At 52.6% G+C, this 16,001-nt stretch overlaps 1 protein-coding gene across 1 annotated transcript in view; it reads right to left on the minus strand.

The window, feature by feature from the left end:
* Positions 1-10,930, minus strand: part of PLEKHN1 (pleckstrin homology domain containing N1) — a 28,408-nt gene extending 17,478 nt beyond the window's left edge. Inside the window, exons 1-5 of the mRNA XM_054394837.1 lie at positions 10,851-10,930; positions 9,121-9,220; positions 2,526-2,672; positions 2,091-2,171; positions 1,219-1,306 (exon numbers count right to left, since the gene is read on the minus strand). Of these exons, the coding sequence (XP_054250812.1) occupies positions 1,219-1,306; positions 2,091-2,171; positions 2,526-2,672; positions 9,121-9,220; positions 10,851-10,930 (496 nt within the window). The remainder of the gene's footprint in view (positions 1-1,218; positions 1,307-2,090; positions 2,172-2,525; positions 2,673-9,120; positions 9,221-10,850) is intronic.
* Positions 10,931-16,001: the final 5,071 nt, after the last annotated feature.

The raw sequence follows: 16,001 nt of genomic DNA on the forward strand, positions 1-16,001 counted from the left end.
GGATGGTGTCCAGGTGGGTTTAGACTCCAGAGATGGAGACTCCACAACCTCTCTGGGCAGCCTGCTCCAGTGCTCCACCACCCTCAAAACAAAGAAGTTGCTCCTCATGTCTAGATGGAACTTCTTATGTGTGAAGTTTGTTCCCATCACCTCTTGTCCACTTCCAGCGATGGTGCTGGGATCTTCTGACGTACTGAACTCCCCCAGGGAGTGCAGATCAAGGGGAACTACTGGTGCCACAGGATTTCTCAAGAAAATCCTTTGTGTCTCACAGTCATGAGACAAGAGTCTTCCCCCCCTGACCCTGTCTGGGGCCATGGACAAGGCTCTTACCCCCTCCACACTTTGATTTCTCCCCCTCTAGCAGGAAACTTCTCCACTGCTCTGGCAGCAATCCCAAGCATCACTGCCTCCAGGATTTCTTGCTATCACAGCTCCCTCTGCCACAAAGCCTTTGGTTTGCTCTTTCCCTGAGCAGGACACGAACCCAACAAAGCTGGAGGCAATTTTCCAGCCAGCCACACTCCTGCATGTTTTCATACAAGCAGAACAAGTCTGCCCACCCCACTGCAGGCTCCCCTGACAGGTCATGCCTGGGAGAGGTTTTGCCTTCGTTTTGCAGGCTCCCAAAAAGGGCTGGAGAGTCCCCTGCCTGGTACAGAGCAACAAGACCACAACTCAGCAGTCCTTAAAATTAGTGAGTTGTTGGTACCAGGGGTTTGGTGGTGGTGGTGGGTGGGATTTTACCATTTCTGTGATTTTTTTTTTCTTTTTGTTTTTTTTTTTTTTTTGGAGGAGCCATTGTAGAATTTTCTCTAAGAGAGGACACCAGAGCACACAGACCAGGACACAAGTTCATAGGCTCATAGAATGGTTTGGGTTGGAAGGGACCTTACAGATCATCTAATTCCAACTCTCCTGCCATGGTCACCTTCCACCAGCCCAGTTTGCTCAAGGCCTCATCCAGCCTGGCTTTGAACACCTCCAGGGAGGGGACATCATGACCTCTCCCTGGGCAACCTGTTCCAGTGTCTCCCCACCCTCACTGGAAAGATTTCTTCCTAATGTCCAAATGCTGGGGAGGAAGAGCTTCAGCTCTCTGCAATTCCTTTCCACAGTGAAATTCTTCTTTGGGACTAGGTCAGAGCAGGACAAAGAACAGGGAGAGCTGTGATTCATCCTCCCCTCCTTGTTCAAAGCAATCAGAGAGGCACCCACCTGCGATGCGGAACGCGTGATCCTCCTGCCCCGAGCTCTTCCCAGTGGGGACTTCACACACACTCAGCTCTTTTAAAGGCAGCAGCCCCTGCACAAGGACAACACACAGCTATTCACCAGCAGTCTAGCAGTCCTACCATATGAGGAAAGGCTGAGAGCTGGGTTTGTCCAGCATTGAGAAGAGAAGGCTTAAGGGAGGCCTTATCGTCATGGAGCAGCACATCAAGGGTGGCTGCCAGGAGGATGGAGACTCCCTTTTTACAAGGAGTCCCAATGGAGAAGACAAGGAGTGATTGGGACAAGTTACTGCTGAGGAGATTCCAATGGGACTCCAGAAGAAAATGTTTCCCCATGAGAACAGTTGGGCACTGGAATCATCTCCCAAGGCAAGCAGTGGATTCCCTTTCACTGGGCAGCTTTAAGCCTCAGCTTGCCAGGGGGCTGGGCCAGCTCATTGCATCTCCGTTGTCACCTAGAAAGGTTGGAGCAGATGATCCTTGGGGGCCTTCTCAACCTGGCATTCTGTGATTTTGAGGGGCAGCCAGCAGTCAAGCTCTAAAATTAAAGCCCCTTTGCTGCAGGAGACTGGAAGTCCAAGCTCAGCACCAGCAAAACTGGGCTGCCCAGTTTCTATATCCCAGTTCTTCAGAATCCCACTGTAACCCAGCTCAGGAACAGCTGAGCAGGTTGTGCTCCCTGCCTGCAAAAGCTGCTGATTGCTGCAGTGTCTGTTGGCCTCCTCTAGAAATCACCTAGGAGAGGTCAGTGGCAACCTCCTGCCCTGTCCCATCCCATCCCATCTGTGTCCTCAGCTTGGCCATCCTGCCCAATTCCCCCAGTGCTTGCCCCAGTGTGTCCAGGAGATGCCATACCTGGTAGGTGAGCCCATTGGAGCCCACAGACTGGAAGTACAGGTAAGACTGGAACAGCTCCAAGAAGCAGTCATTCACCTCCTGCAGAACAGCCACATTCTGGGGGTTAGCTCACCACTTCTCCCTCCTCCCAGCTTCCCTCTGCATCTCAGCCTCATCCCTGCACACTTCCAATCCAAGGACCACCATCACATCTCTGCTGGTGGATCTGCTGCCAGCCCAGCAGCTGAGCATGGAAGCACAGCCCAGGGTCCCACTGGGATAGGAGCTGGTGGGTGCCAGCCAGTACCCAGGCACCGCATGGCAGCAGAAGTCCCTGGGCCACGCAGCAGCCTGAGGAAGTCTCCATGAGTCAACAGTGCCCAGAGTGACACTTTCCAGCCCTGCAGAGTCATTCTGTGCCTGGCACACCCACAAACAGGTGCCACAGCTTACCTGGCAGTGCTGGAACTTAAACTTGACCTTGGAGTAGTAGATCATTTTGCCCATATTCCTCACAACCATTTTCCTTCGTCCCTTCTTGAACAGGCTGGGGAACCTCTGGTCCAAGTTTTCTTTCTGATTTTCTTGGTTCTGGATGTTCTGTACCAAGGATTCAGGAAAAACAGATTGGAGTTGGTGGCAGGTAGGGATGTGATACCTGGAAGAGATGTTGCCAGAACATCCTCCCAGGAGGGTTCCTTCAGAAAGGTGCCCTAGGCAGGTGCCTGGTTGTTTGCTGTTGGGTCTCCATGCCAGCATGGAGCTGGGGTTTGCTTACTGCTGGAAGCATGTCCTACCTAAGCAGGGGGAGATGCTGACCTGATCTAGTTAAAGATGTCCCTGCTGAATGCAGGGTAGTTGGACAAGATGACATCTGAGGGTCTTCCAACCCAATGCATTCTATGATTCAGGAAAGTTTTCTGGGTTGGTGCAGAATCCACCCTACACATAGGGTGTCCCAACTCCATGGATGACCTCCTGTCATCCTAATCAAATTCACTGGACCAAAGGACTGATCAAGGCTGCCTGAGCACAGCTTGCTTTCCACTGGAGTTAGTGGGAAGGGTTTCTTTGCTCTGGTTCCACCTGGATCCCTCAGCTCTTCCATCTGCTTGGTTTCTGTAGGTGGAATCTGTTGTTCCAGGTGCCCAGAGTCCCACAGCCATGAAGCAGCTGCAAGGCACCTGGAGCTGCTCACTGTCAGTGCAGCAAGATAAGGGAAGGCAGCAAGCACTGCAGGAGATGGCCTGGGAGGGAGGCAGCACTCAGGGCTGGGGGGTTCCCTTATTTCCTACACTCTGCTTATAGGAAAATTCTTTTTTCTGTCCCACAACCCTAGGGCCTGCTCACAGCAGACCATGAGTGCTGCTGCACTATCTGGATGATGATTGGACTGGATGATCTTAGAGGTTTTTTTCCAACCTTAATGATTCTCTGATCCTGCATAAAGAAAAAGCTCTCCCTGCAGTTTACTTGGGAAGAACATTTCTGTTTCTGGGGCTTGGCTGATTTCCCAGGGGAGAAGGGAAGGGCTGTATCCCAGCAAGGCCATGGACACCACTGACTCTTTCTCTACGCTCCACTTGCCTGTGTGAGCCTTAAATCAGACACATCCCAAGCTCTGGGTATTGGTTCCCCAGCAAAAGAGGAAGGCAGGCAGGAGATGCAAAGTTTGCCCTGCTGCTAAGTCACCAAGTTAGGAGGGCACCTCGGTGGGACCCCACTCTGAGCCCTGGTGATTCTGGGGGTACCTCGGAGCTGGGAGGCAGGGTGCACTGGTGGCACGTTGCTCCGAGGGGCTCATATGCTTCTGTTCAAAGAGTTTTTCCAGGAAGCAGCAGGGAGAGGGCGCGGGGGAGAGGGATCGAGTGACAGCCCAGCAGCCTGCAGAGCCAGGAGCTTCCCCCTGGCCCGACCTGGCCGGGCGCCTGTGCTCGCTCCCAGCGCGCCGTGTCGAGGAGACAGCTGCGTGAGCCCCGTGATAAATGAAGAGCCAGCAGAGCTAACCAGATCTGTCTTGCTGGGGCCTCCATGACTCACCCCTCTGGCATGAGCTGAACCCCTCTCCTAACCGTGCCAGGGACATCGCAGCGCCCAGCCCAGGATGCTGTCCAGGACCCTTCCACCTGCAAAGCTTGGGGAGGGTCCTTCCGCGCTGAATTTAGGGATTAGGACACAAAGTTAACCCCTTCTCTGCTCCAAGCTCTTCCAGTATCTGAAGGGGGCTACAAGAAAGCTGGGGAGGGACTTGTGAGGGTGTCGGGGAGGGATAGGACTGGGGGGGATGGAACAAAACTAGAAATGGGGAAATTCAGATTGGATGTTAGGAAGAAATTCTTCCCCATGAGGGTGGTGAGACACTGGCACAGGTTGCCCAGGGAGGTGGTGGAAGCCTCATCCCTGGAGGTTTTTGCAGCCAGGCTGGATGTGGCTGTGAGCAACCTGCTGTAGTGTGAGGTGTCCCTGTCCATGGCAGGGGGGTTGGGACTGGCTGAGCCTTGAGGTCCCTTCCAACCCTAACAATTCTCTGATTCTATGGACACCTTCCCAGGTCCTCCCGTGGAGGTGGGAACCTGCTGGCTGGCAATTAAGGGTCTGACTGGGAGGCAATTAGGCGTAGGAGAAGATTACATTTGTGCTACAAGCTGCTGTCAGAACAAAGAGCAACTGATCACCTGACAGCTCTGGCGGCAGCAACAAAACCCTGCTCAGATAAGGGCAGCAACCAGGGAGGGGGGAGAGGAGAAAGAAATGAAATTAAGGACACAGTGATAAGCAGCAACTCCAGGCTACCAGCTGCCCAGGTGATGCTGCTGCCTGGGCAGCCAAATTCCTCAGGAATAAGTAAGGCTCCAAGAAGCAAAAGCACAACCTGGGAGCTGGGAATCCATCAGCAGCTTTGGCAAAGAGCTCAGTTAACCTGCCAGTTTTCACAGGGATCTTCCCAGGGGCAGGAGGGAAAGGGAGAGCTTCCAGTGCTGCCTTCATGTGGCAAGAAACAAGAGGAATGGAATACAGCCCACTCCCAGACAAGCATCTAGCAACCCTGGAAGTGTTTAAGACCAGGCTGCAGGAGGCTTTGAGCAACCTGGTGCAGTGAGAGGTGTCCCTGCCCAGGGCAGGGGGCTGCAACTGGACGATCTTGAAGGTCCCTTCCAACCCAAACCATTCTATGATTCCATAACCCCAGCTTGCCAGAGTTTGCAGCAGGACTGAGAAGACAGCTGAATTTAGGGGCTAAGCATGGAGGCATCTTCAGAATCAAAAACACATCACTGAACTCTCCTGCTGCCCTTCCAGCCACACACAGCAGGTCCCAGCCAGCCATGCCACACCAGGCTTTCCAACCCCAGCAGTCTGATCACTCCTGATCAGGTCCTGTGGTTGTACAGGAAGAACTGGGGGGACTCCATGACATCCTGTAGGGGCTGGGGACCAGAGCTGTCCCAGCCTCCTCCACACGCATCACTTATCTCCCCAGCCCTTGCTCTCCCTGAATCTATAGTGATGCTTCATTGTGCAGCCAAAAAAACAAAAAAAAAAAAAAAAAAACCAAAAAAAAAAAAAAAAGGGAACCAGCACTTCTCACTCCTCTGAAGCCCTTCCCAGGCAGCTGCTGTCTGCCCTGGCTGGGCTCTCTCCTCCCCCAAGCCCATCCTGATGAGCAGTGTTTCCGTTAGCTCAGCTTTCCCACTGGCTTGGAGGTGGATCACTGGAAGCCTGCTTTCCCTCAGTGTCTGGCAAAGCAGCAGGTCTCTGGCAGTGCCCTGACATGTTCTTCCTCTGTCTCATCCTACAGGTAGAACAAGTTGCTAATTAACCTGCCTCAGCCCCTGCAGACCCCAGTGACTCCCAGCTGAATCACTAACCCCGGCAGCAGGAAGAGCTCAGCCTTGCAAGGCTGATGCCCTGGGGGTCTGAAAGCTGCTGTTTAATGATGAAAGCAGCAAATGAGAAGCACAACTCTTCTGGCACATGCTCCCCTCTTGCTGTTGCTGAGGCTGAGCAGAAGCCCTAAGTGGGAAGTGTGGGAATCACAGAAGCTTTTTGTTTGGAAGAGATTTTTAAAGATCATCATATCCAATCATTTTTTAACTCTACCAAGGAAAGGCTGAGAGACCTGGGGCTGCTGAGCCCGGAGAAGACAGAGAGGATCTGATCAATGCTGATCAGTATCTAAAGGGTGGGGGGCAAGAGGGTGGGGCCAGACTCTTTTCAGTGGTGCCCAGTGACAGGGCACAAACTGGAACCCAGGAGGTTCCAACTGAACAGAAGGAGAAACATCTTTGCTGTGAGGGTGGTGGAAGCCTGCTAGAGCAGGCTGCCCAGAGAGGCTGTGGAGTCTCCTTCTCTGGAGAGATCCCAACCCCACCTGGGCAAGCTGCTGTGGGTGTCCTTGCAGAAGGCTGATGGGAGAAGGTGGCTCTGGCTTTGTGTGCCAGCTGCCCATGCCAGGGTCCAGAGGGGACCTGGTTTTCAAGGATGTCATTTGCCCCAGTCCCAAACTGCCTGCTGTGACCAGAGGTTTGGTGACCCAAACCTCCTCTGAGACTGCATCACGAGTCCTGCACTGCCAGCTCCTGTCCTACCTGGCCCCACAGCAGCTGGGCACCTCCTGCTCTTGGAGGTGTTTCTCCTGAAAAGACCAGAGTGGGAAAGGAACCAAACCAAGGCTTTCTCCAGGCCACACAAGAAGCTTGTGGCTGAGCAGGGAGTCAGAATCCATCTGCCCCAGGCAAGGGTAACATCTAAACAACTACTCCACCCTCCTCCTTTCCCTGAAGAGATCCCATACTCTCCTGTGCTCCTGAAGGAAGAATCTCCTGACCTTTGTTCTGTCAGCTTGCAGGATTTGCTCTCCAGGATCTGCTAAAGTGAAAGCTTTCCTCCTTCCTCAGGCGAAGTAGCCAGGATCCATCTGGGACCTGGTCCTGTGCTGCCCAACCCTCTGGGATGCCAGCTGGATCCCACAGGGAGCCATGCTCATGCCACATGCTCCTTGCCCTCATTCACAAATGACAGGCAGCACTGTGGAGCAGTCCCAGCTTTGCTGTGCTTCCCACCAGGACACATTCCCTATAAGAGAGGCCAGCACTCATCCATGTCCACCTCACAAGCCAGGAGTAGGACCTCAGTCCTGATCCCTTCTCAGGCTCACAGGAGGAAAAGCAAAGGCTGGGTGTGGTGAGAGACTGGCAGAGGTTGCCCAGGGAGGTGGTGGAAGCCTCATCCCTGGAGGTTTTTGCAGCCAGGCTGGATGTGGCTGTGAGCAACCTGCTGTAGTGTGAGGTGTCCCTGCCCATGGCAGGGGGGTTGGAACTGGCTGAGCCTTGAGGTCCCTTCCAACCCTGACAATTCTGTGATTCTGTTTGGGTTGGAAAAGTCCAACTGGGAGCAGCTGAATGGAAAGGGACTGGAAGGTCCCCATTCGTGGGAGCAATGTTTGAGTCTCCCATGAGCAGGGCTGCTCAGCACTGGGTCATGCAATTTGCCACACCCTTGACAAGCCTCCTCACCACTGAAGCATATCTTGGCAGCACCTGGAAACTCAAGAGATAATGTCCTGCAGCTGACCTTCTCTCAAATTACCTGCAGCTGACCTTCTCTGAACTTACCTCTGTCTAGCTGTGAGGCTCTGCCTCAGTTTCCCCCTTCCCCATCCCCTCACAGCCTATTCACCATCCAGTGGGAGAGAGGCACGTGGTACCACCCAGCAGGCCCTGAAGGTTGCTCCCCATCCCTGACCCACCCAAGGGGACCAAGCAGACCTAGTGGGGCTCATGGTTTCACCTCTGCTTTCCCTGAGCAGTGCTGGGAAATGGGCCATATGGCCACAAGGCTGGTACGTGCCCGAGACAGACCTGCCCTTCCTGATTACCTTCCCAAACCTTCTAGCTGCCTGCTCAGTCTCATTCCAGCGTGGGAATGAATCATCCTGCCTTTGAATGCTCACTCTGATTTTCCCTTCCTTCACAGGCTTCCCAGAAACAAAAGAACCACCAGCAAAGGGGAGTGTGTGTGAGATCTTCCCACCACGCTGCCTGCATTGCTTTCAGCATGGCCCTCCCACCCCATCCCATCCCACATTTCATAGAATCATGGAATTATTTTGGTTGGAAAAGACCTCTAAGGCCATCAAGTCCTTTGGTTGAGGTCTTCTCAACATCCTGAGGCAACAAACTCTGTTGCTTTAAAGGGTACAAGGCTCATCCCTTCCTGGGCTGCAGACATGACCTCCATCTCCTTGAAGTGGACCTGTTCCTACCCCCAGACCCAGATCCATCATCCCTCTTCTGCACAGTGTTGTCCTTGGGGAGGGTGGGAATCATCCCAAGGCTCATCCCTTCCTAGACCCCAAATCCAGATCCATCATCCCTCTTCTGCACAGTGTTGTCCTTGGGGAGGGTGGGAATCATCCCAAAGCTCATCCCTTCCTACACCCCAAATCCAGATCCATCATCCCTCTTCTGCACAGTGTTGTCCTTGGGGAGGGTGGGAATCATCCCAAAGCTCATCCCTTCCTACACCCCAAATCCAGATCCATCATCCCTCTTCTGCACAGTGTTGTCCTTGGGGAGGGTGGGAATCATCCCAAAGCTCATCCCTTCCTACACCCCAAATCCAGATCCATCATCCCTCTTCTGCACAGTGTTGTCCTTGGGGAGGGTGGGAATTATCTCAAGGCTCATCCCTTCCTGGGCTACAGATGTGACCTCCATCTCCTTGAGGTAGACTTGTTCCTACCCCCAGATCCAGAGCCATCAGCTTGTTCCTACCCCCAGATCCAGAGCCATCAAGCTTGTTCCTACCCCAGATCCAGAGCCATCAAGCTTGTTCCTACCCCAGATCCAGAGCCATCAAGCTTGTTCCTACCCCAGATCCAGAGCCATCAAGCTTGTTCCTACCCCAGATCCAGAGCCATCAGCTTGTTCCTACCCCCAGATCCAGAGCCATCATCCCTCTCTCTGCACAGTGCTGTCCTTGGGGAGGGAGGGTGGGAATCACCACTGGGAGCAGTAGGGTGGGGGTTGGATGTGTTTGTACTTGCCTTTCCTGGAATATACTGCAGGATATTTTCTGTGGTCGTATCTCTCTCCTTCCCTTTTTCCAGACCCAAAAAGCTGGGCAGTTTTTTCTTACCATTTTGTCTACAGAGGAGAGAAGAGGAGAGAAAAAAAAGAAAACTAAAAAACCAAACCCAACCTCAAAACACATGTGGCAAACACAGACCCAGGCTGAGGCACAGTGAATTCTGCCCAGAAATAAGGAAGCCAGAAAGCTAAGTAAGCAATTTGTCAACAGGCTTTCTAATCAGCCCAGGCCAGCAAAAGGTTGGTAAACAGCCTGGGAGATCTGCAGTGGAGTTTGTGCTGCACTTGTTGGGGGTCTCTTTGTGTTCTCACATCTCTTTGCACAACCAAACCCTCAGCTGGGCTCATCTGTGCCTCCAGCTCAGCAGAGGGACCAGATGTTCCCTTGCAAAAATACAAAAGAACCAAATCCAGCCCTGACAGCTCCTCCAAAGCCCTTGCAGTGGAGATGCAGATGTCCACATCCACCAGCTTCCATCCACAAACAGGTTTTATTTCTGTCTTTGTGGTTTTCCTCTCTCTTCCCTTGCAGCCCTCAGCGAGGCCCCCAGCTTCTCCTTGCACGCGCACCACCGAGCAGCCGTTTGACACCAGTCGAGCACCAGGGCTGGGGACTGCTTTTGCTGGGATTTCCCAGCACTTGGTCTCTCCCTTTCAACCAGGCTGCAGCGTGGAGCTCAGCAGAAGCCAGCCCTAGCTCCACAGAGTGCCCTGAGCGTGGGAAGCTGTGAGTCAGAAGGGACAAGTGGCGCTCTTGGGGCTCGGCTGCTCCACCGGCAGCTCACTGATGTCAGTCGTCCAAGGGTCAGGTTCCCCAAGTCCTCCCTTCTCTTTTACCCCACAGACTCTACTCCCAATTTCTGACAGCATAGGACAGTTTCAGTGGCAACCCCTCAGCCTAGCAGAGGTTTTGGGGATGTCTCAAAGCCCAGCACAGAAGCTGGAACCAAGGCAGGTTCACGAGGACTCATCTTGATTCCCACCAGAGCTTCTCTCCAGCCCAGAGCTCTCAGGGTTGGGAGGGCTCTCTCTGATGGGCATTTGGGTACCATCAGCAGCACTGTGACCACACAGGTGGCAACATGGGCACAGGGGAGCTTGCTCCACGCTCCTTGGTGGGCTCTGCCTTGGGACAACCACACATCGCTGTCGTACCTGAATGCTGCCCTGGCCAGCCCAGCACCAAAGTTCCCTTTTCTGTTGTGCCTTCCTTCAGGGATTGTGTGGGCAGAGTTTTGGGACGTGGGGCTTTGTCTCTACAGTCAGGGGAGTGTGGGTCTTGGTTCTTCACAGCACCACAGCTTTGGGCACTGTGGAGAAAAACTCGAGGAGTGAGAAGAAGGAGTCAGGCGTCCTGCACCTTGCCCTGCCTGCCCCGAGGAGGGGAGTTCTGATTCTCCAAGTGAAATGAGACAAATCCCATCGCACCCGGGGGCAATGTCTCTAGGATTCTCCACAGCAAAGCCCTAAAATCCCTTTCCAGGCTCTTGTGGCCAGCTGACCACACTCAGTACTGCCCAGCACCCCACCAAAGCCCCATTCTGCCGAGCACAGAAATAACTCCTGGCTTCCCCGAGCGGGGCTCAGCTGTTAGCCCAGTTCTGCGTGGGGACACCGCATGGGGGAAAGCCAACAAGGAAGCCGGCACCGGTTGTAAAGCAGCCCGGAGTAAAGCAGTTGTACTTACTCCTTCTTGAGCGAAGGCTTCCTTCGGAAAGAGCTCCGGAATGCCCCAGGTGCCTGAGGGACACACGTTATGTTCCCCATGCCGGGAACAGGCTACAGGCTGCCCGGAGCAGCCCGGCAGGCTTGTGGCGGTGGCTGGCGATGTTTGTCACCCGGGTGGGTGTGGGAGGTGTCCGCCCGGGGCTCCCCGATCCCGGCCCGGCCCCGAGCCCCCGCCCCGGCAGCGCTGGGAGGAGCGAGCAGGTGAGAGGGAAAGAGGGAGGGGAGGAGAGCTGGGAGCGCAGGCAGTGCGAGCAGGCAGGGAACGTGGAGACAGCAGGCAGGGAATGCAGCGAGGGCAGAGAAGGGAGGACAGGCAGCAGGTCCTGTGGCATCCCCTGCGGAATGCGAAGGAGGGCAGGGAAGGCAGGGCAGGGAAGGCAGGCAGTGGCATCCCCTCGGGGAGGGGAAGGGCTGTGGTCACTGCCGCCCACCCCTAAAAGCTTCTCCCTGCTCAGTCCCTTCTCGTGAGAAGTGTTTCAAGCTTGGTGATGTTTCCAGGCTTGGAACCATTAACAAAAAGGTGCCTTCAAGGTGGAGGAATCCAGTCCTGGAGCTCATTTTCCCTGTAAAGAGGAATTAACCACATTGCTCATGACCCAGCCCTGCTTAAATGCTGTGAGTGATGCAGCCCGGGCTGCTCAGAGAGGCTGTGGTGTCTCCTTCTCTGAAGAGATTCCAAACCCACCTGGACACTGATCCTGGGCAAGATGCTGCGGGTGCCCTGCTTTAGCAGGGGGCTTGGACTGGATGATCTCCAGAGGTCCCTTCCAACCTCCACCATGCTGGGATTCTAGGATTTCATAGCCAGGAGAAAGGGTGAAGCTGGAGCTCCTAATAAATGCACAGGGAATATTTATCCAAAGAAATCAATCACTGGATGACCAAAAAAAAAAAAAAAAAAAAGGATATAGGAAGATAAATATCTGTAATTATTGTTTAAGCATTCTCTGAGTGCTCAAAAGGCTTCACTCAGTTGTGTTGGTTAAAAAGAAGTGAAAGAAACAAAAAGAAGGGAAGTGAAACAGCATAAAAACATTACAAATAAACAGAGGAAAACTCATTCAGATTGAAATCAGGGAAATCTAGGAATCAGGGAAAACTGATAAAGGAAGCATAGATCAAAAGAGGTGTGTATGGCAAGAAAAATTAAAAGGAAATTCATAGAAGAAAGGCTTTGAAAGGAGGCAAACCAAAGGTTCCTCACCGTGGTGTGAGTGCTTCAGTGAGTGGAAATAGAAATAATAATAGTAGCTAAGAATATAAAAGGTAGATGTAGAATAAATATTGCAACAATTGGCATAATAATAATAATAATAATATAGGAGGGGGTTGGACTCAATGATCTTTGGAGGTCCCTTCCAACCCCTAACAAATAATAATAATAGTAGTAGCAGTAATAATAATAGAAAAATATAAAGAATGTAAAGTAATTATATAAATAATATTAATAATTAATTATTAATAAATTAATTAATAATTAATAAATATTTCAATTATGGATTGAGAGAGTGAAGTCAGAGGAAATGGTAAACCCCTTTCCATCTCATGGTACTGCAGCTGGCTGTTGAAGAGCAAACACAAGACTAAGATGCTCTGCATGGGACAAGGTCCAGAGGATTCATATCCAACCAAGAGTCTCACAAAAGATGAGCAGCAAAGGTGTTGGATCTGCTGGTTTGCAGTGAGTCCTGCAGGCCCAGCAGCAGCTGTGGGGTTTCTTTCAGGACAATATGGTTCCTCTTAAGATCCATGGCTAACGTGGTCAGCACCGCAACCAGAAATGTGCTGCTCCTCCCAAGTGTCCTAAATAAAGCCTCACAGCTCAAAATGGTGATGGAATTGCTTCTCTCCTGCTGTTATTGCAGGTCCTGCAGCATCCTGCTCACTAGGACACCAGTGACCCCCACCATGGGTGGCAGCCTGGGTGTGACCAGCAGCCAAGCTGCTGGCCTCTTCTCTTGGCGTGCTGGGCACACAGGTTTGCTGGGCAAACCTCTCCCCTGGACACCCATTGCTCTGCTTCCAGGAGGACCTGAACTGGGGAAGCAGTAAAGCTCCAGACTTTGGAAAGGCTTTTACAGCATGTTAGTTATTTATAGAAGCCTGAAACAGAAGCAAGAGCCTGGAGAGCAGCAGAAAGAGGACACGGCCGGGCCACAGCCGAGCTTGGCATGCCTGCAGCATCATGGTTTAACTGCAGGGCTTGCAGCACAAGCATGGGAAAGTTCCCTTTTGGGCCCCATGGGATGCTGTTGGGCAGCTTCTCCTTGCTCTTTTCACCCCCTGCACTCCCACCACCGTGAAATGGGCTTCGTGTTTCCCCCCCTGCCCAAGCAGCAGGGACTGGCAGCAGCTAGTGGAGGAGGAGCTGACCTGCTGCAAACCACCAAATGGGGCCAACCAGCAACACCTGCCTCCAGCAAGATGCATGTGGCAGCTGGAGGTAAAGGAGGATGTTTTTCATCTGGTTTTCATTTCCACTGCAAGGAAAAGCTGTCAACAGCACTGGAGACTGGGAGACCAAACTAGAATTTAACACCAGGGAGAGAGGTGTTAAGCAGTCTGCCTGGAAATGGCCTCAAGCTGCAGCAGGGGAGGTTTAGGCTGGATATTAAGGAAAGGTTTCTTTACTGACAGAGTGGTCAGGCATTGGAACAGGCTGCCCAGGGAGGTGGTGGAGTCCCCACCCCTAGAGGTGTTCAAGAAATATGTGGACATGGCACTTGGAGACATAGCTTAATGGCCGGGGTGGTGTTTGGTTTATAGTTGGGCTTGATCTTAGAGGGCTTTTCCAACCTTAATGATGCTCTGCTTGTAAGAGCTGTTCCTTTTAGCTCCCCTGTAGCACAGCAGTTTCTTCAGAGTTGGCTTTGGCTCCTCTGGCCTCCTCTACTAACATCTCCAACAGCAGGGCCAGTTGGAAGTGTCTGAAGTGTCCTCCAGACATGTGCCAGTCCCTGCTCTTTGCAAATGGAGTGGCTGCACTCAGGCAGATGAGATCTCAGCAGGGGCTGCTCAGAGAGGGATGCTCAGCATCCTGCCATGAACATCCTCTGCCTGGAACTCCTTCTCCTCTTCTGCACAGGGCAATACAGAGAGCAGGTTCCTGCTTCTACAGGAGTGAGGCCAGAGAAGTGAAAAAGGAAGGATGCAAGAGGCAGGATGCAGTATTCAAGAAAACATCTTTATTGTACATGTTGGCTTCTATTGCTTGTATCCCCTCCCCAGTCCCATGTAGTGCAAAAAATTCAGAGAAACAGAGTTCCACATAAATAACTTACAGAGAAATCAAAGTGACAAAGGTTTGGACATGGAGTAGACCAGGTCTGCCTCCCAGTAAGGCCAAGCAAACCTCTCTCTCCATATTGGGTGGAGGCAAAGGTTCCTGCTCAGCCTTGCTGTTCCACTGCAGACCCACACCAGGGTCCCTGGGTGAAACACATCAACACAGACAGCCTGGAGCCACCCCCTTGGGGATGCTCCTCTGCTGGGAAAAGCTCAAGGTGAGAAATCACACAGAGAAGGTTTTGGGTGAGACACCACTAATTAAAACTGGCAGAGAAGCCACACACAGTTGGACAGTTCTCCTCCCCTCAGACAGGGTACTACGCACAGACAGACAGACACAGACACACATCCCCTCCGAGGCCTCCTCCTCAGCAAGGGATGTGCAGCACCAGAAGCAAATCCACCCCTGGGATCTCCCAGGGTAGATGCTGACACCTCGTGTCCACACAGTGTGGGTTGGGGTGCTCCAGACCCCCACAAGCTGCCAGGGAACTATTTTACCCTTTCTTTCCTTCTTTCTCTTTCAGAGGGCAGCAGTGAGCACCTGCATAGTTAGAACATCAGAGACACAAAAGGCTCCCTCTCCCCAGCTTGCTGCAGAACAGGCTCAGTGGTGATACTGCTCAGAACCCAACCGAGGAGGTGACTGGAGTCACACTGCTCATTTCCCTCCTCCTCAGCAGGCACTGCACACCACTTGGAGTGTAAATCACTAAAGGTTACAACTGGAACCATGGGCACCTGGCACAAAAATTCTCCTCAGCTTGCTATGCTGCTTGATTCCCCCTTTAGTTTTGCCTGCCAGCTACCTCCTTCATGCTACAGCAGCCACAGCTGGACCAGATGCTGAGCCACTGCTAGAGGGATTCATTCCCCACTTGAGACCAGCCCTGTTTCTCCCTTCAGCAGCTCCTCTCTGGCCCTGCACTGCCCCTCCTTGTTGTACAACCAGGCTGGGCTCTGCTGTCATTTCACCATTCCTCACACAGCACCAGCACCTTCCACAGCTTTCAGGCTGATCCTCCTTCAAGGAGGTGCCTAGAGCCAGAGGCACATTCAATAAGCTGCTTGATAGGAGTCCAGCAGAAGACTAAGATCCTGATGGTGCTTATAGGAATGGCATGGGAAGGATTGAGACTTTGCTCATGCATGGGCACACACATGCAGACATCAGAGCAGATTCCATCACTGCTTCAAACAAAGCAGATTCGTGTGACCTGCTTAGGGCAGCCCTGCTACCACCTTCACCATGAGACAACTTGGCCCTTTGCAATACAGAGGAATGGGAGAGCTGCTGAGCTGTGGCAGGCTGGGGCAGAGGCTTGGCAAGTGAGAGGGGAATGGAAAGCAGATTTAGAGTCTGTTCTAAAAGCCAGAAAGACCTCCACAGCCTGAGAAGCCCAGGGGAGAGGCTGTCCTTGGGGAGAGGCTGAGGGGTGAGGAGAAGCAGCTCAGATTTTTCAGAAGCTGCTGGTCAGTTCAGGTGTCCAATGTTAGGCACTGTATGTGGGCTTGTAAAACATGCAGGCACCTGTCCAGGAGAAATGGCCACAAAAATTGTCTTAAGCTGGGGAGTCCCTGTCTAATCCCTAACCCTCAGCCCAAAGAAAAGAAGAACTCTTTAGCCACTGGAAGCTTTAGGCCAGCAACCACCACCACAAGTGAGCTCTGAACTCTGGAAATGAGAAGGAAAGGGGCAGAAAGAAACCCAAAAGGATAAAAAGGAATGAGCTGAAAACAAGCAGACCATGTTCCCAATGCTACATTGGAACACTGCTGAGGTACCAGTGGTTGAGTCCTCCCTCTTGTGATATGGAGAAGA

The sequence above is a fragment of the Indicator indicator genome, chromosome 32 (assembly GCF_027791375.1).
Source record: "Indicator indicator isolate 239-I01 chromosome 32, UM_Iind_1.1, whole genome shotgun sequence".
Lineage (NCBI taxonomy): Eukaryota > Metazoa > Chordata > Aves > Piciformes > Indicatoridae > Indicator > Indicator indicator.